A 27,501-nucleotide genomic window follows, 5' to 3' on the forward strand; every position below is an offset into this window, starting at 1 on the left:
GATTGTCTTCACTAGTCTGAATCACAGTCGGTTTAACGTTTGGCACTGACAGTAAAGCGCCCCAGGATGAAAAGCAAAGGACGACTTTCCCGGCGAGGCAACACCGTTCAGGAATCACGCCGGGTTTCCCCTAGGGTTATTTATCCGCGGGGCTCAGGCAGAGGCAGCCGGGCTTCCTACGAGAGAGGAAGGGAGCGAGCCGCACGCAGGCATTGGGGGAGAGAGAGTTTGTAAGCCTCAAAGTGTCACTCCCCCGCCGAGGCTCTCCCGCCGCCGCGTCGTGCCGTGCCGTGCCGTGCCGTGCCGTGCATGCCTCTTCCACTTCCTGTTGCAGAGCCAGTTCTGCCGCTTACCTGGGAGAGGCACGAAGGGTGTCGTAAAAGGAGGAAAAGAAAAAAAAAATAATAAATACATAAAAGCCCGGCCCGGCTGAGGAAGGAGACCAGGGCACACCAAGAGAGAGCGACGGGGGGTGCGCAGGAGGCAGGCCAGCCCTCCCGCTGTCCTCGGCCAGCTGAGCCGCCAGCCGCAAGGTAAGAAGCGTTAGAGGTGCTGCCCGTCTCGGTCCCTGTTTGTAATTAGCTGTTGACCCACTTCTGGCTCTCGGTGGTTGTTTTTTTTTTGTTGGGTTTTTTTTTTTTTCTCCTTCAAATTGTTGTCTCGCTCCCTTCTCCGCCCCCCACCCCCCCAACCACCACCACCACCACCACCTCCTCTCGTGTAACGATAGCCTGAGTTTCACAGATGGTTACAACATGTTTCAGCCATTTCACTGCAGTTTTGTTGGATTGGGGTTTTTTTGTTTTTTTTTTTAAATCAGGAGGGTTTGGGGGTAAACACTGGGAATGGACACGCCTGGTGTCGAAATGTTGTCCGGCCTATTTACGTAGCTGCCTGGCAGCGCCTGGCAGCCAGGCCTGATCCCGCTCCCGCCCTGCACGGCTGTGCAAGCTCAAGGTGGCTTGTTGGGCCATGGCCCTCTCTCCTCTCCTCTCCTCTCCTCTCCTCTCCTCTCCTCTCCTCTCCTCTCCCTCTCCCTCTCCCTCTCCCTCTCCCTCTCCCTCTCCCTCTCCCTCTCCCTCTCCCTCTCCCTCTCTCTCTCTCTCTCTCTCCCTCTCCCTCTCCCTCTCCTCAGGACAGGTCCACAGACCTGGTGAGGGAGAAGTGGCTGGAAAGCGTGAAGAAAGCAGGATCGTAGACCCCATCTGCACCATTCCCCACAGCGTTGGTGTGGAAACAGTGGGAGCGAGCCGGTAGTATTTCTTTTTAATTAGAATAAAATCAGCCTTATAACACCCGCTCCCATTTCACACAGTAACCAATTGTTTCAGGACGCGGGTTTTGCAGGGCGAGTATTGGCTGGGCAACAAGAATGGCAGATCTGGGCTTACTGGTCCTCGACCGCCACCAGGGGCCACCAGACCAGAAATTCCCATTTTCTGCAAGCCCCGGGCGGGTGGGTTGGAGGCATGGCCTGGTCACATCTCTTGCCATCTCAGGTGGGTTGTGATGCCCCACCACCACAGGATGGGGTTGTGAGCCCCGCAAGGGGTGACACCGAAGACAGGGGTGCGAGGGGCACAGGCGGCCGGGCCGGTGGCCCAGCGAGCGCTCACCCAATGCCGCCAGCTGCTGGCGAGCGTCTGCCGATTGTGCTGCTGCCTGCGATGCCGTCAGCGTCTGAGGTCGGGCTTGCTCTCGCTGAGCACCAGCAGTCTTGAAGCATGCTGTATTACTTTTTTTTTTTTTTACAGGGTTGGGGTTTTTTTTCGTCTTTCTAAGGCAGGAAACAAGGCACGTGCAATTATGGTGTTCGTGTCTGTCAGTGCCCTCCACCCCCCAGCAGTGGCTTTTGAAGTTTGGCAGAGGGTACACGGTCTGAAAGATATATACATTTCTGCACGTCTCATGAAAGCAAGTGAGGGAGGCTGTTCTCACGCCAGCTGAGGGAGACGCGTCAGGTCCCCCCGTGGCTTCCCCACGCCCTCCCACCACCCACGCACCCCGCAGCCCTCGCACTGCGGAGCAGGAAGAGCGGTTAGGGACGAGGGATACATCAGCCTTGTGAAACACCGGAGGTTCTCCCTTATTAGGAACCGGAGGCTCCAACATAAGGCACGAAGCTATAGGAAAGCAGTCTGGGGAGATTTAGGCCTCTCAGAGCAGTCCCCCTGTCTAACCTCACTCAGCCACAGTTTTTGCAAGGATTTTAAGATGTTCCTGGGCCGTAGGATAGCTCAGTTTGGGGATTATTCAGTGCCTATGGGAGTTTTGTCAGCATCAGGAATGGGTGGGAAGTAATCTCTGGAAAACAAACACATCTTTAAGGATACCTCAGATCATTGCAGACATTTTCATATTTCACAAATATTAGAAAAATACCTATATGGATGCCTGTTTGGATCCTGCTTGAGGGTGTTGCACTTCTAATTTCTTACGACTTGTTGCCCAGCGTTCTTATTACATGCATATCAAAGTCTACACCAAAGAGGCAAAAAATATCGGGTCTACACTAGCCTTTGCACCATGGATTGCCCAGTGAAGCAACATTAGTGCTTCAAAAGGGAACGCGATGTTTGCCATGCAGGGAGGGTTGGAAGTATGTTCTCCTGTTCTCCTGACATATGTAGACTTTCATACCATGGCTGCAGAAAGTATGTAAGAGCAACCATATAGTCAGTGTGGAAGAGGACTGTTGATTTCATATTCTTTTTCTACTTTTTCCAGAAGTCATAAAAATAAACATTACCTGCCCTAGAGGGCTTAAAATCTGGGCTAGGAACGTGACACACTGCCTTTGTCTTCGCTGTGGAGGGTACCCAAGGGAGAGGGTAAGCGTCCGTGATGACAGCAGCCAAAATTCTTCATGGTGAAGTGTGAAACTCTGGAGCTTGGATTTCCTTGGCTGTGTTTATTTAGGTTATAGACCCAAAACAGTTCCCACATTTTCACTTGCTCTTCCTAAAAGGATTTGTCTCTGGGGTTTCTTTGAGGAAAATTGTGTCTACTGTTCCTGTAGAGAAAGCTGCACTTTGGGCAAGTATGCTTACACACTTAACGCTTATCTGACCCCATGGCAACAGCATTTTTTGCAAACTCAATGTGTGCATCCTCACGGCAGCTTGCAAGTTCTGCATCCGCTTACTCCCATCCTGCAGATGGATATCAGCAGCAGCAGGGAGCTTAAACGATTCAGCCAAAGTACACAGGAATTATTTGGAAACCAAGAAATTCCTGTCCGTCCCCATCCCGTGTGGTCTCAGCTTTGCCTTATTCTATCCCCGTGCCGTTTCAGAAATGCCATGACTGGTGAATAAAAAACTCTTCCCTTGTGTGTCATGCACCAAGGAAGGTGAGGTTTCTTTCTCATCCTAATTTTTTCTTTTTTTAACAATGTAAACAAATATAACTTTGATCAAAAGTGCAAAGATATTTTCCCCCTCTCCGGAAGTGATGGGGAGTGCAGCTCTGCTCGCATTGCAGAGCCTCTCTTCTGTTTCTTCATGACAGAAATTTTCTAATCAAAAGCAGATAGATGATTAGTGTGTTTCGGGACAGCACATCCTGACAAGTCTTCATGCTGGGAAACAGATGAAATACCTGATGGATTTCGCAATCGGCAGCAAGAAAACTGCACAGATGAGCCCAAGCCCAACACCCTTCCTTTCCCTGGCTGGCCCCTTGCCTCCATCAGATGTTTTTTAGGGGAGTTTGGCCCTTGCTTTAAACTTGGGTGCTCAGGCCCATCTCTACTGACCTGCAGAAGAATTTTTTCCCCTTCATTTATGGTGTCCCTGCAGCTTCCCAGGAGCGACCATTGCCAGCAGCGGCCAGCCGTGAGCAGGAGGGCTGGGCAGTCTCCCTGCTGGCTCCCTGGCAGGAGCAGTCGAAGAACCTCCCCAGGTGTGGGAAGCCTCACAAGGCAGCTGGGAAGGGTTTCTTCCCAGGAACTTTGGATCACTGAGTAGCCACCCGGGAGGGTTATTTGCTGAATTAATGCATGTTACAGAACTGGGTGTATGAGCAGAGGAAGGAAGAGAAGAAGAAAGGGCAGTTTAAGGAGTTCCTTCGACATTCTTGAGAGCGGTCCAGGCCTGGCTACTCTGTCCCTTTAGGAAGGGCCTCTTCATTTTATTACAAGCAGGAATATAAGCAACAGCTCCAGCTAGTTATCAGTAATCTTTTTGCATAGTCATAGGTGCAGGGGGGATATTAAATTCTCGAAACTTTCTGGCAATATCATGATCTGACTTGAAGCTGCAGTATCTTTGGAAATGAGATTGGGCACAAGCTACGCTCTCCAGCAGTCTCCGTGCCAGAAGAGGGATCAGGCTACAGGTTTCTGAGGGTATTTCAATATGCTGAAACATTACCCTAATTCTTCAACACGGGACACCTAAGCGAGTGATTTTTCTGTCCTGTGCATAAGCGTGGTTGCAGGATAAGCTAACTAGAAAAGACAAAGGAAACTTAATGAAACTCTGCAGCACGAGACAGCGTAAAACACTGGGATCTTGGATCTTTTTCCGAAAACCAAGGATCTTCAGCAAAGCAGAAACAATGTCCTGAAGCACTGCTGTTGGAGGAGGATGTTTCTGAATCATCTGTAACATTTCCAGCAGCGTGGGGATTTCTCTCGGGAATTCCCATCCACATACCATTGCCAGCATTGCTCAAAAAGTCTTCAGCACGTCCTGGGGTTAATTTAGCTTCGGGGCCATCTCTACAGACAGAGCTCTGCTGTTGTAACAGCTTCTCTCTCCAACCAGAGCTACTGAGGGAGGAGGAGGAGGATGAAGTCACTTTTCCTCCTTTTTAATGATGTCTCTGTTTTAACACCAAGGCCCCTCAGTGCCTCCTACCTTGGCCCTGCGGGAGCAGGGGCTGTGCATGGCTATCAAAGCTCTGCTTTCCCTGCTCAGCTATCCTGCAGCAGGGTCTAAGAAAAATCATATTTTAAAAAAACCAGAAGCTTTCGCAGGTAAAAACACAGGTGATGGAATCAGGTCTCTCTTCTGTCTGACAAAATTATTTTTACTCAGGTATTTGGAGTAATTTTCATAGTGTTTAGCTCATGTTACACAGGAAGGAAATCAGGCTGTCATTTAAATATTAAGTTGATTTGAGAGATAAAGAGGCATTTATCCTTTCAGATGGCTAAACTAATAGAAAAGACATTTTTAAACTATTCTGACGTAAGCCATTTGAAGAGTTTGGTAGCTGATCATTTCCAATACAGTTTAATGAAGTCTTAATATCCCTCCTCCAAAAGGCAGAGCAAATACACTAGACAACAAACCTGAAGAAAACGAGTCTGAACATTTTCTGCCCTTCACTAGGTTCACACAATCTGTGTAAGATCCATTTCATAGATAGCCAGATGTTAGCAATGGAACTAAAAAAAAAACAAAAAACAAAAACAACCAAAGGAATTTAGTAGCTCTTAAATCCCATCTGAAACCCGATCCAAAACCTACTGAAGTCAATACAGAGATTCCCATTTACTTCACTGAGCTCTGGACTGAGTTCTTGGTTTCTCGGCAGAAATGTGTTCTTTTTGTCACAGTGCTAAACTAAAGGCTGTTGAATAAAGAGGAACTGAATTCAAAGTCTTTTCCAGCATTTTGATCTGACTACTTCAGAGACAATCAAAGAAGCATCTTAGTGTATCAGGCCTTGCAAATTTGTTTCTGAAAATCCACATTTGGGTGTTTGCTAAGGATCATATCTAATGGTGTGGGATGTGTGGCTACAGAGTTGGTGCTGTACCCCGGTACCCCACAGCTGAGCTTGCGCTTCATGAACACCAGGATGAATTTTCCACAAGGAACCAGTTCACTGGAGATGCTCAGTTGGGGAAATAAGAGTTTGCAGTATGATTTGTGCTGCTCAAGTGCGCGTCATTCAGCTAATGAGCAAAGGGACAGAGATAACCACAAGTCGAAGCATGTCTCTCTTCGAGGCCAGATGATCCAAGGGTCAGGTTTACAACGCTGTTGAGATGAGCAAAAGGCAGATGCCTTGCAGGGAGCTTGACGCCTAAGCCTCACAGGCACTTCTCTTAGTCTGGCAGGGGATCTCTGGACAGCTTTACACCCTGTGAGTCACCACCACAGGGCAGCCATCATTTAAACTGCCATCTGACCAAAGGTCCCAGCTAAATGACGCTTTGCCACCGCCACACAGGGTGACGCAGCACAAGTCCCTCTCACAGTCCTGTGCTGATTATGAGAGCTCGAGGTTTCTCCCTTTCCCATCCCGTCGGTTATGACTGTCAGAGAAGCGTGACTTAGCGAGCAGGGCCGGCGTTAGTGACGTGGCGTAGAGGAAGAGGGATGCAAACCGCAGGGAGAGATGTGTGATGGTGGTGAGACGACCATGAGGATTTTAAAGCCTGGGTGCTTGTATGGGAAGGAGCTGGTTTGGCACCAGACCCGGCGCTCTCACACAGGGAGCTGCAGCTGTCAGAGCAGCAGCGTGTTCACTGCCTTGGTGCAACTCATAGCCACTCTGAGGACTTGCCTACATGGGAAAATTTACCAGTGTAATTATCCCATTGTAATTATCCCAGGATAACTCTCCCTGTGGATGTGCTTATTACAACATAGGATGTGTATTTTGAGTATATGGTAAATCTTCTGCATAGATGGATATTAAGTTACAGAGAAGGAATATTTACATTGCAGCCCAGCAGCAAAGCACAGTTTTTATCCTACTTACCCAGAATTTTCTATGCCAGAGGTACTTTTGGGGGGGACACTACATGTCATTTGTTCTGATCAGCATGAATGTAAAGCCTCACTCTTGCCCTATAGCACGGGGCACACCATTTGCTTTTACAGCATTGCTGCAGGAGCCAGGATAAAGGTTGGGACACTGCCTTATACTTCCCTGTGATCCTGTTCAACTGTGTTCAATACTGTGGTCATTTTAATATGTTCTTAATTTGGCCTTTCTGTTCAAGCTACTGTGATGGAAGTTGGGTCCCTAAAATGTCCTCAAACTTGTTGTGATTTTGACCTTCTTTACCAGGCTTTCCAGCCTGATTCTGTTGCCAAATGTTGTCGCTCCCATTGCTTGAGTGTTTAGTCCATTCTTCTCTGATAACTCTCCTACTTGGGATTTTAGCTCCTACGATGCGATAGAAGGAAAATGGCTGGGGAAGTGATGAGCACCGGGCTTGTTTCTCTATAGTCCATGGTAACAGACGAAATTTGCTGAGAGCAAGCTAATCTGCATCCCTGTATAAGAGGGTGAAGATGGCCGCACTTCCTGAAACCCACTCACCATTCACCCATCACTGCTGCCGTTATTCTGAGTGAAGGTGGAGCAGAGGCGTCCATCATCAGGGATTGCTTGGCTGGACCAAACTTACTGATGGCACCCCCAAAAGGAAGTGATAATTTTCATGTTTGGGCCCAAGTCAATTCCAAAGGAAGGGGGAAAAAAATCCAAACAGTAACAGACATCTCTAAACTGTCTTTTAATTTTTCAATAATTTGAAATAACAGCAGCCGTGTGATAATAGGCTGGATGAAGTGGTTTGATAAAATAAGCAGCAACACTTGAAACTGGGCTTTGGAGTTGAAATTATTCAGCTAGGTGTGTGGTGAAGTTTACATCCAAGGCATCAGTGTGAAGGTATTATTTAAAAGTCCAGATTAAAATAATTGCAAGTGATTGTATTGCCTGGAATATGCCTGAGCCAAATGTCTGGACCTAAGCAGCCTGCTCTTTTGTCAGGTGCTGAAATTACCTCTGAGAGACAGTTCATGTGCTTTTCCCCCCTCCAGTCTCAGCAGGAACAGTAAGTTCCAGAAATCCCATAAGAGCGTCTGTTTTGCTCAATGTGATTTCCAGAACTCTAACTGGTATTTCTTTTCCAGTCTCTGAGATAGAGCTATTTTGGGATTATTGCCTCTGTGAAGCTGTACCATGTTCACAAGTGTACTTTCTCTTGTTTTCCAGTTTGCTGAAAAATCCTGGCTTTGCAGTAAGGCAGCTGACTCTTGTTTCCGGTGCGACTACAAACCTTGGAAATGGCCTCCGTGTCAGGTTAGTCCAAATTATAACTCTGTGCACACTCCAGCTAGCCCTCTACTTTCTTGCTTTGCCAAAATTCAGCCACACCTTTCTTGCTGCTTTCTGCCTGTCTTTTTAAAAAACATAAAAATATAAAGAATATAAAGAATACGTAACTGCTCTTCAGCATTCCAGCTCACAGTCATTGAGTGATGACTGATGACAGGCATTTGTCTGTATGTCTGGCCATCTACAGTGTTTCTTCTCCCACTTTTTCAGGCACTTTTGTGGGTCGAAGCATACCAGTCGAAGTGGATGAATCCATGCCATGGTCCCCATTTCCCAAACATGTCTTGGAAAATGCTTTGCAGCCTTCTGGAGAGGGTATGGAGGATGACGAGTCCCAGAGACCGTGTGTCTCTCAAACACCTCAGCCCGTGGCCGATTCATCATGCTTCTGCAGAGCACCAGCACATCATCAATCAGCACCATCCGTGGAGCCGCAGAGCAGCTTGTGGTCAAAATATACTGATCCTGATGGCGATGGACGCTCCTGTTCCCCTGTTGAATCAATAGCTGGAGTAGTTGCCTCCAAGATGCGCCCTGTAGCTATGGACAAACCAGGCATGCAGCCAAGATCACAGCTTTCAGCTGACACTGGGCATAATTCCAGTAAATCAGAGCAGAGCTTGCCTAATGCTCCTGAGGACCCGCTGGAGGAGAGCAGCCAAGGGAGTTCACAGTCACAGCAACCCTCAGGAAACAGACCCCCAGCAGAGCTGGGGACTGTGGACACAGGGTACAACTCCCAGTCACGAGACATCATGGGCATCAGGCAACTGGAGCCCCCCTTACCGCTGGTGTCTGTGCTGAACCCCCAGGACCTCCCAGGACCACTGATCTCCAGAGAGTTTTTTGGACCTGAGGATCAGCAGTGCCCTATGTGCCAGCACTTGCCCCATCCCAATGCCTCCTCGCAAGCCCACGGCTGCTTTGGGCACCACTGCCCAGCAGAGCAGCACCCCCAGGGTCCATGTAAGTAGCACCACCTCTCACCCCATAGGAGGTTTTCCGGGTGTATTACAGCCATCATTCATCAAGCTGGTGTTTTCCTACTGTACTTAATGGCAATGCACGGCATGCAATTATTAACCTTTTTAAACATTTATCTGCAGTCCATTTTTTATTTCCAGATTTTCAGGTTATGCAGCCAGACTCTCTGATGCAGAACCTCTGAGCCAGATAAAAAGTTAAAGAGATCACAGTTACTCATCAAATGCAGGCTAATGATTTTGCTTAGAAACTAGCCTTTGTCGGTCACGCTGAGCATACACAGCCTTCTCCCTGCTGTTATTTCATATTCTAGTCATTTCCTTCCTCCTTGCATCAGTCATTCAGCAGCCTCCTATACCGACTTAATTCCTGTTGTTTTCATAGATTTCCTTGCTCCCACTTGAATCCCCAAAGTTGAGAATTTCCTGCCAGAATCAGGATGGGAGGTTGCCCTTGATCTCTGCAAATAGTATCTCCCAGCATTATGACCAAACTCACCCATGTGTTTTATTTCTATGTGAAAAGAGCGTGACATCCATCATCCTCATTTTTTTTCCTGTTGTCGGCTGAAATGAAAGCTCATTACTTAAAATGGAGCCCTCTCAGCTGTTGGTGAACGCTGATGTGACTCCGTCAATATGGGTGTTTTGGCTCTTGGAGACTACGATGCAGTTTACAGCCTGCTATTAATTAGTATTCCTTTTCAGTCTCTGAGATTTTTATCTGTTATGAAGTGAGCTTTGAACATTCAACAGCAATATCATTATTTTAATATAATTTATATTACATTAGACTCACGAGACCCCGACCTGTTTTGGGCTGGCTTTGTAATAAAAAGCTGTAGGCCTGTTCTGATAACCCTTTTTTTTTTTTTAACCTTCTGTTGACTCCACAGCGTTTGTATTACATTTGTTTAAGGAGTTCTGTCATTCCATCAATGTGCCGTAATTAGGTATATGAAAGAGAGAGGGTATCAGAGCCTCAGTTTTCACCTCTGATCTTGGGACTTTGTAAAGGGGAAGGGGCTGCATACGGACTTTCATCAGTGTCTACAGCTGAACGTTTGCAAAATGTCCTCTCATTTTCTTTTCGTACCTTCTCCTTTCAGTACAGCTTTAACCAGACAAAGAGCTGGTTGCACAACACCCCTCACTGTTTACCTCCATTTACCTCCTCCTCACGCGAGCCTAGTGAGAAGTAGGACATTTACTGAATGAGGCCATTTTGTTTCAAAGCAGAAACTCTGAAAGACTTTCTTTAGAAAAATCACTACCATTTCAACCATATCCAGAGGGCAAAAATAAAAAACAAACTCAGATGGCTGCAGCAGATTTGGTCAGGACCAAGAAACTGGCAACTGTACTCCTGTTTCTCACATGCCCAGTACAGCGTAAATCACCTCCTGACAGCTCCTTGCGTTTCAGATAATTGTTGGGCAGTGGCAACCCACAACAAAGCTCTGCAGTTTGTGTGTTACAACACGCCTCTCCCGGGGAATAGCAATTGTGCCTGTAGGCTCTAAGCTGGCTCCGGACACCTGCTATTTGAGATACAACAGCAAAACTGCTTCTGAAGTCAAAGAAATCCTCACAACAATGCTATGTGCCCAGGGACCATTATTTCAGATATTTATATATGTGAGCTATTGGTGTGTGCGGTCAAGCACGCTTGGCCACGCTGTGCTTCCGAACAGCAGTGGTTGCATCCACTAAAATACTGTAGCATCAGATAGATCCAAAGGAAGCTGGTGAAACATTGGCCTAAAAACCTGTAAACCAACCTGAATCTCCCAGAGCCCTGCCACCTTCCCTAGAGCTGGTTATGAGGAACCCACGAGAAGACCATAGTTACTGTCAATTTTGTTCTCCCCGCCTCTTTCACCCTGTCCTGTTGCAAATATTTAGTAGGGAGAGCAGGAAAATCTCCTAAAACATTCTCAACAAATATGGTGTTGCCAACTCATAATTTCATCAGGAATCTCTTTGCAATTGTGGGCTTGGTTGTTGTGTTTTGTTTTTTTTAAAGTATTGGCTCCTGGAATTGGACTATTTCATCAAAGCTTTGTTTTCTTTCTTTTTTTTTTTTTCCCCTTCCCTTTTGAAAGAAAAAAAAATTAGTCCTCATAGCTGCTAGGAAAAGGGAAGCATGACCCCAAAATAGCTAAAAGGATTTAAAAAAACAATCTGGGGGGGAGGCAGGGGGAAGAGCGTTTGAGTACTGCAGCTTTCAGAGCCAGCTCATAACACCATAATCATGCAGCGCTAATAAGCCCTGCCAGGCTGGACTTTGATCTGTGCACAGCAGCTTGAAAGTGCGCAGAGCTGCTGCCTAATGAAAACTGCAAGCAGAAAGACTGGGGGGAAAAAAAAAAAAAAAAAAAAAAGTAGTTTTTCCCCATTTGGGAGACAAACGGCTTACATCGCTTTCAGTTTATGCCAACAGTTTCAACAGTTCCACTGTACGTTAGTTATTAAATAGCATTACGTGTGCACAGGCAACAATAGTGAGGTTTTTCAGAATTACTTGAGCAAAACTGTCACTTTGGGCTTCTTCCCCTGCAGCCTCCTGGATGGCAACAGGAGCAGCAACAAGGCCTTAAAAGGTCACTTAGGCAGAAAATTCATGCAGGGTGAAGTAACAAACCAAGAGATTATTTTTTCTCTTTTCATTTACAATAATCACAGTCTGTTTGGCCTTAGTGTTGCAAACTGATTTGTTCCAGGATTTTGCATCTGCTTTCATGAGAACGTTGGGATGATTCATTTTCACAAGTTATTGCCAAAAAGGAATTAAAAAAAAAAAAAAAAAAACAACCAAAAAATACAGAGGAATGGTAAGTGCAGGGACAAAGCAGCCCTGAATGTTTAACTGTCAGTTGTCCCAAGAGCCCAACCCAGGGCAGGGATCTGAACCGCGCCGTATGTGAATGGGGAAATAGGAAACTTCAGACCGCTATCCATTCCTTAATCTGGCCTTTTTCAGACCAAGATACCTGCAAATGCCTCCAAACCACTCAGTTGCCTTAGACATGAAGGAGGACTTGCCTGGAAAGGAATAAACACAAACTGAGGCAAAAATATATTGGCTGAAATGATAGTTGCTGCCTTTGTTTTCTTACCCTTGCAGATGGCAGAGCTCCTTACCAACATTTTGCACATACATCACAAACTCCTGTTCCTGGACCTTGCATGAGAGTTATCCGCCTGGCCCAGCAAGTCATCCCAAATTACTCAAACCTCCGTGCTCCCAAGGGCACCGGAGACCGACCACCCCAGAGGATGTGCTCCTCCCCTGGTCCTCCTCGATTCCCGTAAGTACACCTTGGGGATGGAGGCGGGAGGCTGGGGGGGGGAGGGGGGGGATGTGCACAGTGGAAGCTCCTCTGATCTGGTTTTGCGGGCTTTCAAGCAATAATTCTGAAGCCTTGTACTGTTATCATGCCCTGGCTGCAGGGGTACATGCAAGATGCTGGGTAGTTTTCTTTATTTGCTATTCTACACCCAGCAGGGGCCTGACCTTACCCTAGAGAACTTCAAAGCCGGTTACCCGATATGTTGTTACAGCGCACCCTGAAATGCATGCATTAAGGAAGATAAACGCTCGAAGGTTAAAGGGATGAAGGGTTGAAAAAGATCTCAGTTGAAATCTTAGAGCTCTCCTGCTAGAGAGCAAAGGTCAATTCTGTGTCTCACTGCGGTCTTCAGCTTTATGGTGTACCAGCCTGGCACACCTCAATCATTGGCTTCCAGTGGTTTCCTTCCTATCTCTTCTGTAGTGCAGAGAAAAAGGGAGAAAATCTCGTCCGTCGCTGATATACCCCTACACTGCAGTTTGCAGCCTTTTTCTATGATTTCTCATGTAGTAAAAAACATTCTGTGTCTAGCTCTTCTCATTTGGGGCTTTTTGGCTCATTTTCAAACATTAATTTTCCAGGCCTTGTATCTCCCTCTCTATAAGTACATCAATAAAAAATGGGAAATACTGTGCAATCAGAGTTTTCTCCAGACTCAGCCACCTGAAGCCAAATTGAAGCTTCAGGTATTGAGCACCTCTGAAAAGCAAACTTTTTATTTAAGCGCCACGATACTTTCAGAGGTGCTAAACTTACAGGCATCCGTGTTTGGAAATGGCCACTAACGTGACATGGTCTTGGCAGAAAGCTGGGAGAACAGGGGGGATCAAAAGAGGGCAGACAACTGAAATACTGCAGTGCTTGGGCCTTAGAAAAGTTAGGGGCTGTGGCAGAAACGTGACAGCAGGATAAGGTAGTATACCTGCAGCAGAGATAATTGCACTGAAGGGTTTGTATGAAAATGTAAAAATACTAAGGAATAATGGGTATCCTTTGCAGTAGTAAAATTTAAAATCAGAGTCCTAATGTTTGGCACATTTGTTAGATAAGGTGATGTTTTGGGGAGATCTGTAAATTAGCTGTAGGGTATTTTCTTGGGCCCATTGATTGCTTTTCTTGGTACTTTCTTCTGCTAAAAGAAATCCAAAATACGTGGGGTCTGTCCTGTGGCTGTGTGGCTGGTGTTTGCATGCTGATTCCAGGAGCAGCAGTTATATGTTGGTAATATTTGCCTATAGAGTATTTTGTAACAGAAAACATCTGTACCGAAATGAATAAACCAAATCTTAATGTGACAACAGAAAACATGCTGTGACCAGCCTGTCATCATTCATTTAAGGAAGGCAAAGAAAAAAAAAGAGAGTGGGCTTGATTGACTAAACATCACTGCTCTGGGGAAAAGCGCTCAGAGAAACCTAACAACTCGTCCAACAGATTTAGCCCAGCAGATTCAAAGCACACCTCACATAAAAATCTGTATAGGTTCCCCTTCCTATTGACTTAAACCATGAAGCCAAAGTGTAGTAGGATAAGAACCGCTGAGCTTCCTAAAATCATCCCTTTCTCTCTGTTACAGTGGAGAAGACATTAGGCAAGGTTATTGCAGGTCCAGAGCGCAGATACCTAACATGAGAAACCCTCACTGGGTCTACTGTTGCTGGTCAAGAAATGAACTTTGTTCCCTTTAGCAAAACTTTGAGTTTTGTCCAAAACTGGAGACGCTCCAAGCTGTGCCAGAGCTGGAGCTGGAGTGCCCCCATTTTCCTGCTCCCCACCTTGCCCTGTGCCTCCTGTGCTGCATAGGATATCCTGAGAGCAGCTGAGGTGCCATAAAGCACCCTTTAGATAATGGGAAGAGGTTACCCAGGTGCCACCAAGCTCCCGTACGTGCGTAACAACTTCCGTGCCATGGCAGTATTTCTCACTCAGAAACAGCCTTTGCTTCTGCTAATTGCAAACTGAACAGCTTTCAGCTATGAGGGGCATTTACTTCCTGTGGCTAATGTTGCTTCTGCAATAAATTGTGTCTTGTGGTAGACTGTCACCAAGGTATCTCTTCAAAAGATGCTGTAGTAACTAAGTAGAAATGCCGAGCCAAGCATTTCTACAAGAACTTGTCTTAGCTAATATACAGTTAAAGTTCTTACTGTGTTATTAAAAGAAAAAAAATTGCATTTTTACCTGAAAATAAATATTTTTTAAATCTTCACTTGCTTTTCTTTGTAGAAACCAGTTATACAACCAGCTACCTAATGGTCAGCTGCCCCCCAAGGCATGTGGGCCAGATGAAGCATGCTGTTGTCCTTCTGACAATTTTCCATCTCCAGTTGCCGTCCCAAGACCTCTCAGTAACCCTGCAGCCAAGGGAACGCTGAGAACCAGCAATTTGCCGGAGGAGTTGCGTAAGTGGTTAGCAAATTTGTTCTGTGCGAGATTTTAAAAGCACAGTCTGACAGCTTTAGGTGGGAAAGCTTCGGGGGAAGAGCGGGGGGGTGAAAGGCAGGGGGAATGACATTAAGACACAAAGACAACAAGAAAAGAAAAAACTGAGTGTCATCACATCTGTAGGGTGTGAGCGTTTGTGTTTGGTGAGATGGAATTATCCCCTTGAATCCTGAAAACATAATTGTCATTAATTGCTTGTTATTTTGTTTACAAAAAATAAATACCATTTAGATTGCTTTCATGACTTCTTGCTAAACAGGATGTCCCTTTGAGGCAGGAGACATTGAAACTTACAGTAAAAGACTAAAAACAAACAAAGCCCTAGGGATAAAGCGTTTCTGCCTGTCCCAAACCAGACAAATATGTCAAGTCTCGACCTCAGTTTCTCCCTGACCTGGTGAGTGAAGAGGACTTTGGGCTGGGAGCCCACACTGAGGGCTGAGGGCAGCATAGGTGCTGGGTGAGGTGCTTCCCTTGCCACCAGCCCCTGAAATGCTTTTACGCTTCAGCTCTTAGGGGAAAGTCACGTGTCAGAAAACTGGCTTCCTTCTTAATGCCATGCTGGCTAGCAGGTGAGAAATACCATTGCTAAGAACCCTCCCCATCTCACCTGAGGTTTTGATTTTTCCTTTATTCTTCATTTTGCCCCGCATCTTTCAAATCCAGATTGTTGCATCTCTCTGGCCTGTAGGAGTAAGTTATGACACTGGATACCACTCTTGGATAGACCCTACTTTATCATTAGTGTGTCCTAGATACAGGAATTACTGGATAAAATTGTGTCATTTGTGATACAGGCACAGCTGGTTTAGATTAGCCAGCTGTTTTGCCCTGACCTGCAAATCCACAGTTCTTTTGGTAGTAAGAAAACTCTTTCCATGATGGCAAGGGCAGCTGAAGACATTGCTGTCATCAGCCAGCCATCCTGCCCACAGAGGGGGTTAGTGCTGCTGTAAGGTGAGGCAGTACAGCATGCGTAAGGGCTCCTCCAACTCTCAGTTGGATCAATGAAGACTCGGGGAAATCTGTGCTGGTTGCAGCTGGTGCAGGTGACACGAGCTCTGGGTGAGGGCCCAACCTCACGTACACCAAAGGGCTGGGGAAGAAGCAGTTCTGGAAGCCAGGCAGGGTGAGCAGCAGAGTGACGTTCCACAGGGGCGCTTGCCAACGGCGAGGCAGTAGGAGCTTAAATCTAGAGCATGGTTTCTGGGTGATGGGTTGAGTTCAACCCCCTGTGCTGTCCTGCATCCATTTTGTAAATAATCCGAAGAGACGTAGGTGGGCAGGACCCGCAGTGTGGTGGAAAAGGAGGGCTGTGAAAGGCTCACCTGCCAAAGGGTTGTTCTCATGCATCGCGTATTCATACAGACCCTTTCTCCTAGGCAAGGTCTTTATAACCTATTCGGTGGACACAGCGGTGGAGGTTATGAAATTTGTGAACTTCCTGCTTGTAAATGGATTTCAAACTGCTGTAAGTATTCCTTCTGGGTAAAATGACTTTCAATCCAGGGAGAAAAGAGACAGTTTTTGAAAAAGCAGAGGCGATACACTGTCCAGTTAAATGTTTCTCTGCTTCTCATTGCATTTTGTAGGTTAAAGAAGGTAAGAATAGAACGAACTAGCTTTGTCTCTAAAAGTTGTAACTCAAATGATTTGCCTTTTTGTTTGCTCATATTTTAGCTGAGTCTTATGCTGTAAAATATGTTTTAATAATGACCCTGGAAAATTCCATTTAGTGACACCAGATACCAGATGGGCAAGAGTATGAGGTTTTGTGAGCTATTCCATTAACATTGTCTCATATTTGATCTGTTATATCAATATTAAAAAAGGTCAGTTTTCATGTTCGTCCCATACCAGCTTTTTTTCTGCAATGCTATTACATCGTTGGGTCTTCAGATGTGAATACCTTTCTGCTAAAAAATGATCTAAAACCAGTGTATTTCACACAGCTTAATGGAACAGCCCATCTCGTGGTTTCCTTTGCTTTGTTATACTTTTAAAGGGGCTTCTAAAATCACTGGCAAGAAAAGATCTGTGCCCTGCTGTCTAATCGCATAAGTCATCCGTATTTTCATTTAACTTCTTGTGAGTTTGCTTCATCATAGCGGCTCTCTCTAAGGGAGCCAGTCACAGAGGCTCTAGGATTCAGTGTTCATCAAAATCTTGATTCATATTTTCTTATTTTAAGTGTGTATGCTGTCTGACCCCACAACCTTCACTCTTCGGTTTCAGTTCAGGAAAGCATTTAAGCAAGTGGCTATCATTAAACTGAATGAGACTCAGTGGGGGGCTTTGCACACGCTTATTTATTTTCATGAATCAAAGATTTTTTCCAGAGACTGCAATTATACTTCTCTCCAGCAGTTCTGTACTATGACCAAGTCATAAGAAAGCTCTGGGCACCATAGAGGTAGGGAGTAGAAGGCTCATTAATAGCACCTTTGCTGGACAAGGCAACTCTTGGAGCCTGCTGCAGAATAATAAATATAGCAAAATGGCCCCAAGGCAGGGTAGCAAATATGCTCTCTACTTTCAAAAAGGGAAATAGAAAGAATTGAGAGCAGAACATGACTCTTCTCTCAGAACCTTGGAGAAGTTAATACTTACTCCATTGGTCACGGTCATTGACTGAATTTCTGGGCTTAGTGAGCGTGCAGGGAAGTGAGCAGTGTTGGTCGTATTCAGTCCTATGAAGTCCTCCACCACTCAGCTCTCACTGAAATCTGGGTTACTGCATCCAGTATCAGTGACCTGGCTGACTTCCCACCACACACCCTGACAATTTAGTGCAACACGAAGTCGCAACACTTGACGCTCAGTACATACCCTTGCAGACAGAAAATAGCAGACATTTGCGTCTATGCAGGTGGAGAAGGTGGGCAGCCGTCCACCTTCTTAAGGTGTTTAGAGAGGCAAAAAAGACAGTGTGCAAACACTGAATGTCTAATGTTCACCGTGTTGTTTCTTGTTCTGATGAGCAAGAATGCCTGGGGGCTGGGAGCCGGCAGGGCAGGGTGGCTGGTCGAATGGCCAGCTGAGGGGGAGCTCAGAGGTGTGCCTGCGGCAGCCCCCCTCTGCCTGCACGGGGTGCCCGTCCAGCTCAAATCTGGACTGCAGGGAAAGGGGAGAAGTTGTGCATGCACACATGGTGTGTACGTGATGTTTCTTTCCTAAGGGAATTAGGTGTGTGTGTTAGAAACTAGGGAAAAGAGCAGGTGCCTTTTTGATGCCACCAAATAGAGGAAAGGCGAAGGGATGCTCATCACAGACTTCCATTCTTTTGCAGATTGATATATTTGAGGACACGGTACGAGGTATTGACATCATTAAGTGGATGGAGCGCTACCTAGGTGATGTATGTAAAGGCAATTTAACCTTGTTCATGGAAGAGGTGACCTGAGGAAAATGGTTGAATTATTCTAATAGCAACAGGAGCAGAATCAAAATGCAGGACCCTACTATGCCCTTCCCTGCCCCTACTGAAATGGCAGAGGCCTTGCAGAGAGACCATAGGCGAATGTCACCCACTTCTGCATTTTATAGTCCCAGAGCTCTTTCTTTAAGAAATGAAGTGCTAATCCTGGCATTCCTGCCAAATTCCAATGCTGGCTGTTACATTCAGCCTGAAGCTGCCATTGGATAAGTTGTTCCTCCATCTCATTTTGAAATAGTGGGGTTTAGCGATGCTTGGTTAAAATGATATAAAATGGTATTTCATCCCAGGCTGCACAGTAGTGGCTAATGTTCACCCTGCTTCTCACCTGTAGCATTTATGTTGCTATCTAAAACACTAAAGGGTTCTTCTGGATAAACCATCCCACATGTAAACTGGAAATTGGTATTCTGTTAGTCAAATGATAGATCTGCTCTCATCACTTTGTATCTATCTAAGCAGTGAAAGAGAGATTCATATTGCTGCCAATGCAGTCCCCTGCGGCAGCAACTTCCTCTGAAGTTCAACGGAGCAATGAGTGCACATCTCCTTCAGGATCAAACCAAGTGGTCCCATTATACCAGCACAGCTAGACACAAACTGGTGATTCTGTGGCTCAACACATGCCACCATGGGGCAGCTTCCTTTGATTTGTGCCTTGCTGGGTAGCCGCTGGGCCTCCGACTCACTCTGGGCAGATCTCCGTGGTTCAGGAACGGGATGGCAAAGTGGTGGGCTCTTCCCCACCTGAGCAAGGAAGTTCAACCATCTGAGACAGCACCACACAGGTTTCCTAAAGGTGTCCAGCAGAACACCTTAGCTCAAGTGAACTAGCACGCAGGCATGGTACTACTGCATGCAGAGCCAGCTTGGGGCCCCTACTGTGGCAATGCGGTCATGCATTTTGGAGCGAACATCAGACAAATTAGGCTTGGGTTTACCGTGCATAATGGAGGTACTGAAACTAGAAGCCAGGATGAATTTGCTTTTGCCAAGAACATGACTATCACTTAAAATACAAATTGGTAGAACTCCCTTGGGACTCCTGCATAGTCAGTAGGGGAGACCAACGTGTGCAGAGAGCAATTCCCCACATCCACATGAGGATCTTTCTCTGACTGCCCGCCCCAGAAATGTCTGTTCCTCCACTGACTGTAGAGGCGGGCAGTTTCTAACTTCAAAACCTTTACACATGTGAGCAAGAAGGGACTGCTTGGACACAAGCAGGGGGATGTGTGCAACTGGGCATGTCTCTGCAAACCCTCAACATCTGTAAGTGCTTACATGCATGTCAGGCACAAGCAAAAGTAATTCTGGAGTATGTTAAGTCAATGTAAGGGATAATGGTTCCTTACCGTATTTGACCCTGTGGTGGGGCAAATTCCCTTGATATTGCACAGAAGGAAAGAGTTAATTAGGTGCCAGGCTGACTATGAGCCACAGAGTTGGAAGCCTTACACAGGCTGACGTGGCGGGGATGAAAGACAGGCCCTAGGTAAACACAAGTAGGAGGCTTTCATCTGCTGAGCCTCTTCACTGGCCCACCCTTAAGGAGGAGAGACATTTTCCAGATATGAAGGATGGCTCCTCTGTGGAAACCTGAGCTCAGTGGGGGCCTAGGATTACATAGGTCACAGGCGGGATCTGGGCTGTCCTGGCAAGGCGAGGAGCACTGCCTTCAGCCCACTGCAGCAAGGTGGGGCAGAGCCTGTAGGTACCCTTAAACGTGCCCAGGGCACCCACAACAGCCCACCTCTTTGCACAGCATCTCTCTGCACACCTTGCTGCTAAGGAGATCAGGAAGAAAAGTTGCCGTTTCTGTTGCCGAGAGCCCTAGATGTAGCTTCCACAGACAACTGCCTTTAGTGGCTTTATGTATAAAAAGCCATAGATGGTTAAATAGATGCACTTTTGCATAAGCTGTTGGAAAACATTTAGGTCTGAATTTGAAGATAAAACTTTTCTGTGTATGTACATAGACACTCTACACTGATAAAAAGTAGCTTTTTATTACAGGGATTCCAACTGTAAACTGGTAGCTGCTAATATATCTCTTGACATTTAGATTTTCTATATTATGAGATCTCAAGAAATAATGAGGAGAATGAGTGTACGAATTCTCCTGTATTTCCTGCCAGAATGAATGAGATCCTCTTGTGTTTGCCAAGAACATAAAGATCACTTAAAACACAAACTGGCAGATTTCCGATCTGCCTCTACCAAACACGCTGCGTTTCCCAATTTCATAAAAGTGCTTTTCTCCCTAACAGAAGACGGTGATGATAATCATAGCAATCAGTCCAAAATACAAACAGGATGTGGAAGGGGCTGAATCCCAGCTGGACAGGGATGAACACGGCTTACATACTAAATACATCCACAGGATGGTAAGCAAGGACATGCATTTGCTGTTTTACAAAGACTCCGTCTCTTCTTCTCAAAAGACAAATCTGTCTCCAAATGGCAGGTTCTTTGCTTTGTTTTCCCTAATCCCCATAGTTAAACACCCCCCTTTGGAATTCATTAATCCTCCCTCTCATCAGCTCCGTATGCTCATTAACATCTGCTAAGAGGTTCAAGGAAGAAAAATCCTGTTAAACATGCTCATCTTATTCCTCCATATTCTTCATTGTTCAATGTTTTTTTTTTCCCTCCTCCACCTTCTTGAGCCCTTGTTGCCCTATCGTATGGCCCTGAGCACAATCTTATCTAATGCTGCCTGACCTTCCTCCCTATAAACCAGCCCGTATCGCTTCGGCCATCCTGTAACTGAGGTCTTTTCTTGGGCAGCAGTAAAGATGGCTGAAAGGTGGAATTGCAAAGCAAAGGCCAGAGCTGTTAGGAGTGGGGGTCCTGGGGGTGCAGGGTGTCAGGGGACCAGCGGTGGTCACAGACGCCCATCTCTGTGGTCTGCCACAGGACGGACATTTAGCCCATAAGAGCCCAAAGAGCCCTGAAAATCATTCTTTTCTCCCTCCGTTCGCAGTTTGCTGCTTTTCTCACCCTATCGCCCAATCTGATCCCCCAGTTTGATCCTGCAGTCAAACTTCTCGGAAGCTGTTGCCAACAGATGAGCTCTCAGGAATACTTTGCTCTCCTTACCATCCTCGGGGTGCCTGCGCCTCATTGAGCTGGTGTCCAGGGACATGAGGGTCAGGCTGGGTCCCAGCTTGGACATGGAGCAGGGGCTCGGGGGATGTCCTGGGTCCCAGCTCGGACACAGAGCTGGCCTCTGGCTGAGGTCTTTCAGCCCATTGGAGATAACAGTTGAGTCAATCTTCATCAGTTCTAGACGGATTGCATGGGATTGCAACTGCAGCTAAACCCACAATTATTTCACACCACAGAGCTAAATGCTCAGGAAATGTTGACAGATCTTTCCTGTATCCTTTCTGTTGTAATGAAGAATCAGATTAAGTGGCCAAACAAAACGATACCGAGTCCGCCAGCAATAGATCAAATCACTTAAAAGAAGTGCAGTTTAAGTAAGCAACAAATGCTTTTGCAAACAGGATTCAGATGCATGCAAAGGAAACGAACGCGTTGTTACAATAAATCTGGCAATTTGTTCTATTCTAGATGCAGATCGAGTTTATACAACAAGGAAGTATGAACTTCAGATTCATCCCTGTGCTTTTTCCAAATGCCAAAAAGGTAACATACATACGTGGATATATACTTGTCGCATGATTAAGCACATATTATTTTGATCACAATGCACCAGATGAAATCTTAAAACCCAAACCCTCAATTTCTTCGTTCTTAGTATCCCACTAGTAATATTCCAAAGCTACATTTTACATGAAAAGTTTATAGTTTTCTGTACATACAAATTAAAAGCATTTCATCCACAATATAAATCAGCGCATAAATGTATTTCTGATGATGAATGTACAACTAAAACTCAAATTGTCTTGAGCATTGAAAGAATTTAAATGGAGAGAGACAATCTATCCAGCAAGCATGCTTTTTATATTAACCCTTTTATAATTTTGTCCAGATGTACTGCTGATGAGTGAGATGGGAGAGATTTATGACTGATGTGAAGTGAGGATCTGGAAGAGGGTGGGTTGAGAATATAAAAATAAAGAGGATAATAAATATTAAAGTACTAGGCCATTGCTTGAACTTTAATGGGCCCATCAAAGGCAAACTATAAGGTTTTTTAGAACTTACAATTTCATCTGCACTCCTTACTGGTTTTGAAGATTCTTTTGAGAATAAGAAATACGTAATGCAACAGATTCCCGTCTCTTCTTCCTCACTCTGAGAGAATTTCTTGGATTTTTACAAGGCCAGAAAAGTTAAACGGCTTCAGTTATAGTTGAGAAATTGCATTCTTCCCCAAACGTAGAATGGACGTATTGTATTCGAGTTCATTTTTCATCGCTAAACGCTGCGTGTGCTGTTGGGTAGCTGTCATGTTACCCCTAAGTACAGCTGCCTTTTGGAAAAGTATGGAAAGATTCTTTATATTTCTTGGAGTGCCCAAATTTTGGAACATGAGTCAAAATTTAAACAATGTTATCAATGATTGTAGGGTTGTGAAGTCCCACTGCACTTGTGGATTTTAGTGTAACAAAGTTCTTTATTTAGGCACCGACTTAATATAAGCCCAGAAATTTGAAAATGTGCCCCTGCCTTTGTAAAATATGTGAGGTCCTTTGGAACAAGCGATACCTCTGGTATTTCATGCCACTCAGCTCCCTTCCTGAATGATCTCAGGCCGGTATTTCCCTGAAGTGTGAAAAGCTGGGAGACGGCACCGGTGGCAATCGGGCAGATGAAAGGCAGGGAACTGGTCAGCATTCTCAGCCAGTCTTTGCAGCTTGATCTGGGGGGAAGGGGCAGGGCTGCTCCTATCCTTGGGGGCTCCTTGAGCGCCTGCCACGTGAACAGACCGTACGGCCTGCAGCCACTTGGCACCGAGGGGCTGCAGAGAGAAGCGGCCCAGCAGGCACTGTAGCTGCCTTTGGGCTTTGAGGCAGACACAAGAACAATAAACTTACGTTAATTTTGGCTGAACTTTATGTATCAGAAGACTATTTAGCATATAGCGGCAGTTCTCTCAGACAGTGATCTATAAGGAATTTCCAGGGCTGGTTTATTCAGCTGGTCCTGTCAAAGCATCGGGCTCCAGGCAGCCTTCCTGCCCATCCTCTGTAGTCCACATCACCCTTCAGTTTTTCGAGAGGTGCCTTTCTCATCTGAATTATGCAGACCAGCATTTTCTATTCCCATTAAGCTTTGCTCTCTTTCTCCACACATTCCTGTGGTACCTCATCTACCTTCACCTGACTAGTTAATGATAATATAACTGAGGACATCATGGGTGGAAGGAGAGCACCAGAGCCTGAACAAGTTGGGGTAATGAAGTCTGTGGGCAGTCAAAGGAAGTGAGCTGCCTGAAAAATGCCACGTATGTGTACAATTGGATGATGCTGGCAAGCAAATTACTTTCATTTTGTCTTTTTTATACTGTCCTTTACATGTTCAAGTACTAATGTAGCTGGCAGCGGAAAAGAGCAGGAAAGCAAGGTCTGGAAGTTTTCATCTGGGGACGTGGCTATTAGATGAGTTAAGCTCGTACAACGCACATCATAAAGCACTGCTGGCATGTGATAGTCGACCTCCAACAGGAAGGGATCTATGTGATCCAGAGTGTTCATTAGGAAATTGAATAATGAGGGGAAAAAGCACAACACACAGTTAAGGTGGAACTGGCATTTCCAGCTTCCCGTCGTACACTGCTAAAGGAAACCTGGGTCTTGCTGGTTCAAGGCTTGCATCGAGCCAATCCACAGAAATGCGTCCTCCTGGTCTGGTCACAGAATGACCAAAACATTGAGCCGTGATTGCCTCACGCTGGAGGCTCCCTCGGGCAGAGCAGAGGCAGCTGGAGGGTGAGGGGAGCAGCGTGGGTGCCAGGGAAGCCAGGAGAGCCCAAACCGTGCTCCACCCTGAACACACAGCCCTGCCCTCCGCACTAATAAGCTCTGCCCTCTTCCTACCAGTATGATCCTCAGAGTTACCAAACACTCCCTCCATGGCGTAGAGAGAATTTCCTCTTGGCTTACAGATAAACAGCCGAATAAAAAAAATTAAAAGGGTGGTAACCATTTTCCCATTACTCCCGCCCGCAATGACAGCCAGTGTCACGTGGCAAGGAAAAACCCCCTTCTCACTTTCTCCGCTCTCCTTCTGGATCAAAATAGCAGCCATAGTCACCCCTTTACCCCTGCACACCTCCCTCAAGTGAAAATTATTGCCAGAGTTGATTAGCGTGCAGGTGCTTTTTGCACTGAGTTCATTATGGAGGATATTAAATGAAATTGGCCGCAGGAGCAGTTCTGGAAGAAAGGCGCAGAGCCCGTCTCTGGATGTATAGTCCCTCTCTCATTATATCCCCACTTGATGGTTTCTTACCTACTATACATTTTGCACACTAATTTCCATCTTTTCAAGCTTAACTAATGATTTCCCAGGTGGACCTATATCAAATGCTTTACTGAAGTCCAGACCGACTACGTCCGCTGCATTTCCTTCCTCCAAAAAATGTAGTTTCTTATCAAAGACAGAGAGAGGTCTCATTTGGTAAACACTTGCTTTATTTCATTGCATTTCCTTCTATAGCTCTTAACAAGATTTAGTAAAGAAACAAATTTTACATGGGTAAAGGGTGTGCACGCAAACATAGTTATCTTTCTTTTTCCCAGTAACATTTGAATCTCTTGGCCAATTTCAAACAGCTGTGTCAAAGGAGTAGAGTTCACAAAGATTAAAATCCATTCCTGTGCAAAAACAGACTTGCAGGTGGAAGCAAGAAATTTTATTTGTGCTCCTGCCAAAGGGAATGCTGCGGGATCTTACCATTGTTGGGCAGTGAGGTGTCCACCTGGAAAAGCAGCATTTTAAAACCTCCACTTTGGGGAGACCAGTGGCCAAAGCCTGTACTTTCTCGGCCGCTGGAGAAAGAGGAAGGCCAGGCTTGACAGACACCTCTGCCATTCACCAAGCTGCTTGTTCTGAAGCAGAGGTGAGGTCAGAATAATGGGTCTGTAGGTGCCTGCGTGACTTAACTCCTTCTTCTTATACATAAATCCTATAGATCTAACTAAGTGGTTGCATCAGTTAACACAAACAGCTCCCTGACCAGTGGAAACGATACAGCCTCATTCCTACAGCTGTACAGGCCAAGGAAAAGAGAGCCAATTTGAGAACCGTGAGACTTGGGAACGAAAGCTTTGGACCGCAGCTAGGTTGTTTGCTGGCAGGCAGGACATGTGCTGCCCATGCCAGGGCATCCCCTGGCGAGGCACCAGAGACCTGGTGCATGCCAGCAGCTTTTCACTCTGGCCTCTTGGAGCTAGCTCCGCTGGCTCGACAGGGACTGTGCTGCTCCTAACAGGGGCCACCTTGGGAAAATACTGCCCTGCTAAATAAGAGGTGCAGGGAGCGAGTGCTGGATGTCTTCACTGACCATGTTTCTTACCTGCTGTCTCACTTTGGCCGTGTTCTGGTGTCTCCAACAACAGCTCTCCAAAAAGAAATCTCCATCTCCACAGTGGACATGAGCTGGTCTTGGTCAATGATCAGTCTTTGACCCTCTTTTAATTAGCAGTATGATAATAGCCCTTCACCCCTACACATCCAGGCTTTTCATATGGAAACCTCCCAAGGCTGTGGAGACAGGGGAACATGAGGTCTGAGGAGGCTCCTCTCCATCAGCCCACTGTCTCTGTCTGGGGCCATAGTGGTCCCAGCTTCATTATGTTAACGGGCAGTAGCTGACCCCTCTGAAAGGCTGCATCTTTCCCAGGATCCAGGGAGTGGTGGACGTTTGACCCTGCTAATCGGGAGATGCATTAGCCTCTCCTCAAGCTCAGCATCGGCCTCAACCTCCTGCTCAGGAGGTAGTCAGAGGACACCACGCTTGGTGAAGGAAGGTGCAAGGGGAGGGGGAAAAGGCAACTGGGATGAGAAATGCTCCCCTGGGGTCCTGCTCTTTCCCTATTGATTCTCATCTCAAGGTTGAACATGTTGTGTGGATCCTTCAGCGGCTACTAAGGTGGCAGCCTTTTCCTGGTAGGGCACTGAAATGTCTCCCTTCTCTTCTCAATGTTTATTTTCACAAGGCGCTGGATGCCTGTCACTGAGATCAGACTCCCTTAGAAACGTGGTGAAATTAGCCAACATGATGGCAGAAAAGAAAGAGAGACAGGCAAGCTGTGAGATCACACAAAGTTCATTTATTTAGGAACCCAAATACAATTCTGAAGCCAAATTAAAATTTCTTGTTGTTACGGGAAGTGCCTAGAACAGACAAAATGAAATCTTGCTTGGCAGGGTCTGATGGAATCTGCATGGTTCTGGTACAGATTCAGGAGGATTTATGGGATTTTGCTCTCTTTTTTTGCCTTGTTTTTCAGGAACACGTGCCTACCTGGCTGCAGAACACTCACATCTACAACTGGCCGAAGAATAAGAAGAACATCCTTTTGCGGTTACTGAGGGAGGAGGAATACATTGCTCCTCCAATAGGACCTTTACCAACACTCCAGGTTGTGCCGTTATGAACGTTATTACTTAACGTGCACGACAAGCAGTTGTTAAAGGGTTGTTCTTGGCGGGGAGCCAACGCTCTTCCAGATGGCTCTTTCTGATGACAGAAGACACTCTTTCTGCTGAGGGAATTAGTTGTCTTGGGTAACTCAGGCTCGGCTTGTTCTCTACCATGTTAAACATCTATTTCTGAAGCTGATGGGGCAGAACTCTTTTCTCTAGATTTTTAAATAAGCTGCAAATGGAAAGAATGCCCGGTTTTATTTTAACATCTGTTTTTAACATATTCCTTTATTAGTCAATATAGCAAACAAATACGAGAAATAATGCCGCAGTAAGGGTAAAATAAAAATTACATCCTCCTTTTTGCTCAGGGTTTCTTTAAAGATTTTCCTGCCTTGTATAGCATTATCGAACAGTTAATTTGTACATACACTATTAAATATATCTGCCTTTTGTAAGGCTACCTTCTCTATTGCGTCAGCTTTTATTATTGCTGGGAACAACAGAGGAATGGTAACTCTTGGGTAATGCGAGTTTTCCTTAGCCTGTCTTGCATAAAGACACTGTCTTCAATTAGAGGACTCGGATCCGAAATCTCTGGAGTTCTATTTCCTTACAGCTTGGCCCC

The 27,501-nt window shown here is 45.9% G+C and overlaps 1 protein-coding gene and 1 long non-coding RNA gene across 4 annotated transcripts in view; one reads left to right on the forward strand and one right to left on the reverse strand.

Annotated features, from left to right (window-relative positions):
* On the forward strand, positions 1 to 27,362 carry TRAF3IP2 (TRAF3 interacting protein 2). Its single transcript, XM_054197319.1, has 10 exons — positions 1 to 533; positions 7,969 to 8,055; positions 8,302 to 9,057; positions 12,202 to 12,385; positions 14,654 to 14,829; positions 16,255 to 16,343; positions 18,162 to 18,230; positions 20,579 to 20,695; positions 21,888 to 21,962; positions 26,738 to 27,362. Exons 2-10 carry the CDS (start codon positions 8,040 to 8,042, stop codon positions 26,882 to 26,884), a joined length of 1,629 nt encoding a protein of 542 aa, XP_054053294.1. The 5' UTR covers positions 1 to 533; positions 7,969 to 8,039; the 3' UTR covers positions 26,885 to 27,362.
* Positions 27,031 to 27,501, reverse strand: part of LOC128907921 (uncharacterized) — a 39,526-nt gene continuing 39,055 nt past the window's right edge. For all 3 annotated transcript variants that reach the window (XR_008465794.1, XR_008465793.1, XR_008465792.1), the window contains one exon: positions 27,031 to 27,105. This is a non-coding gene — a long non-coding RNA (uncharacterized LOC128907921). The remainder of the gene's footprint in view (positions 27,106 to 27,501) is intronic.

Source organism: Rissa tridactyla, chromosome 3 (genome assembly GCF_028500815.1).
Source record: "Rissa tridactyla isolate bRisTri1 chromosome 3, bRisTri1.patW.cur.20221130, whole genome shotgun sequence".
In the NCBI taxonomy this organism is placed as follows: Eukaryota; Metazoa; Chordata; class Aves; order Charadriiformes; family Laridae; genus Rissa; species Rissa tridactyla.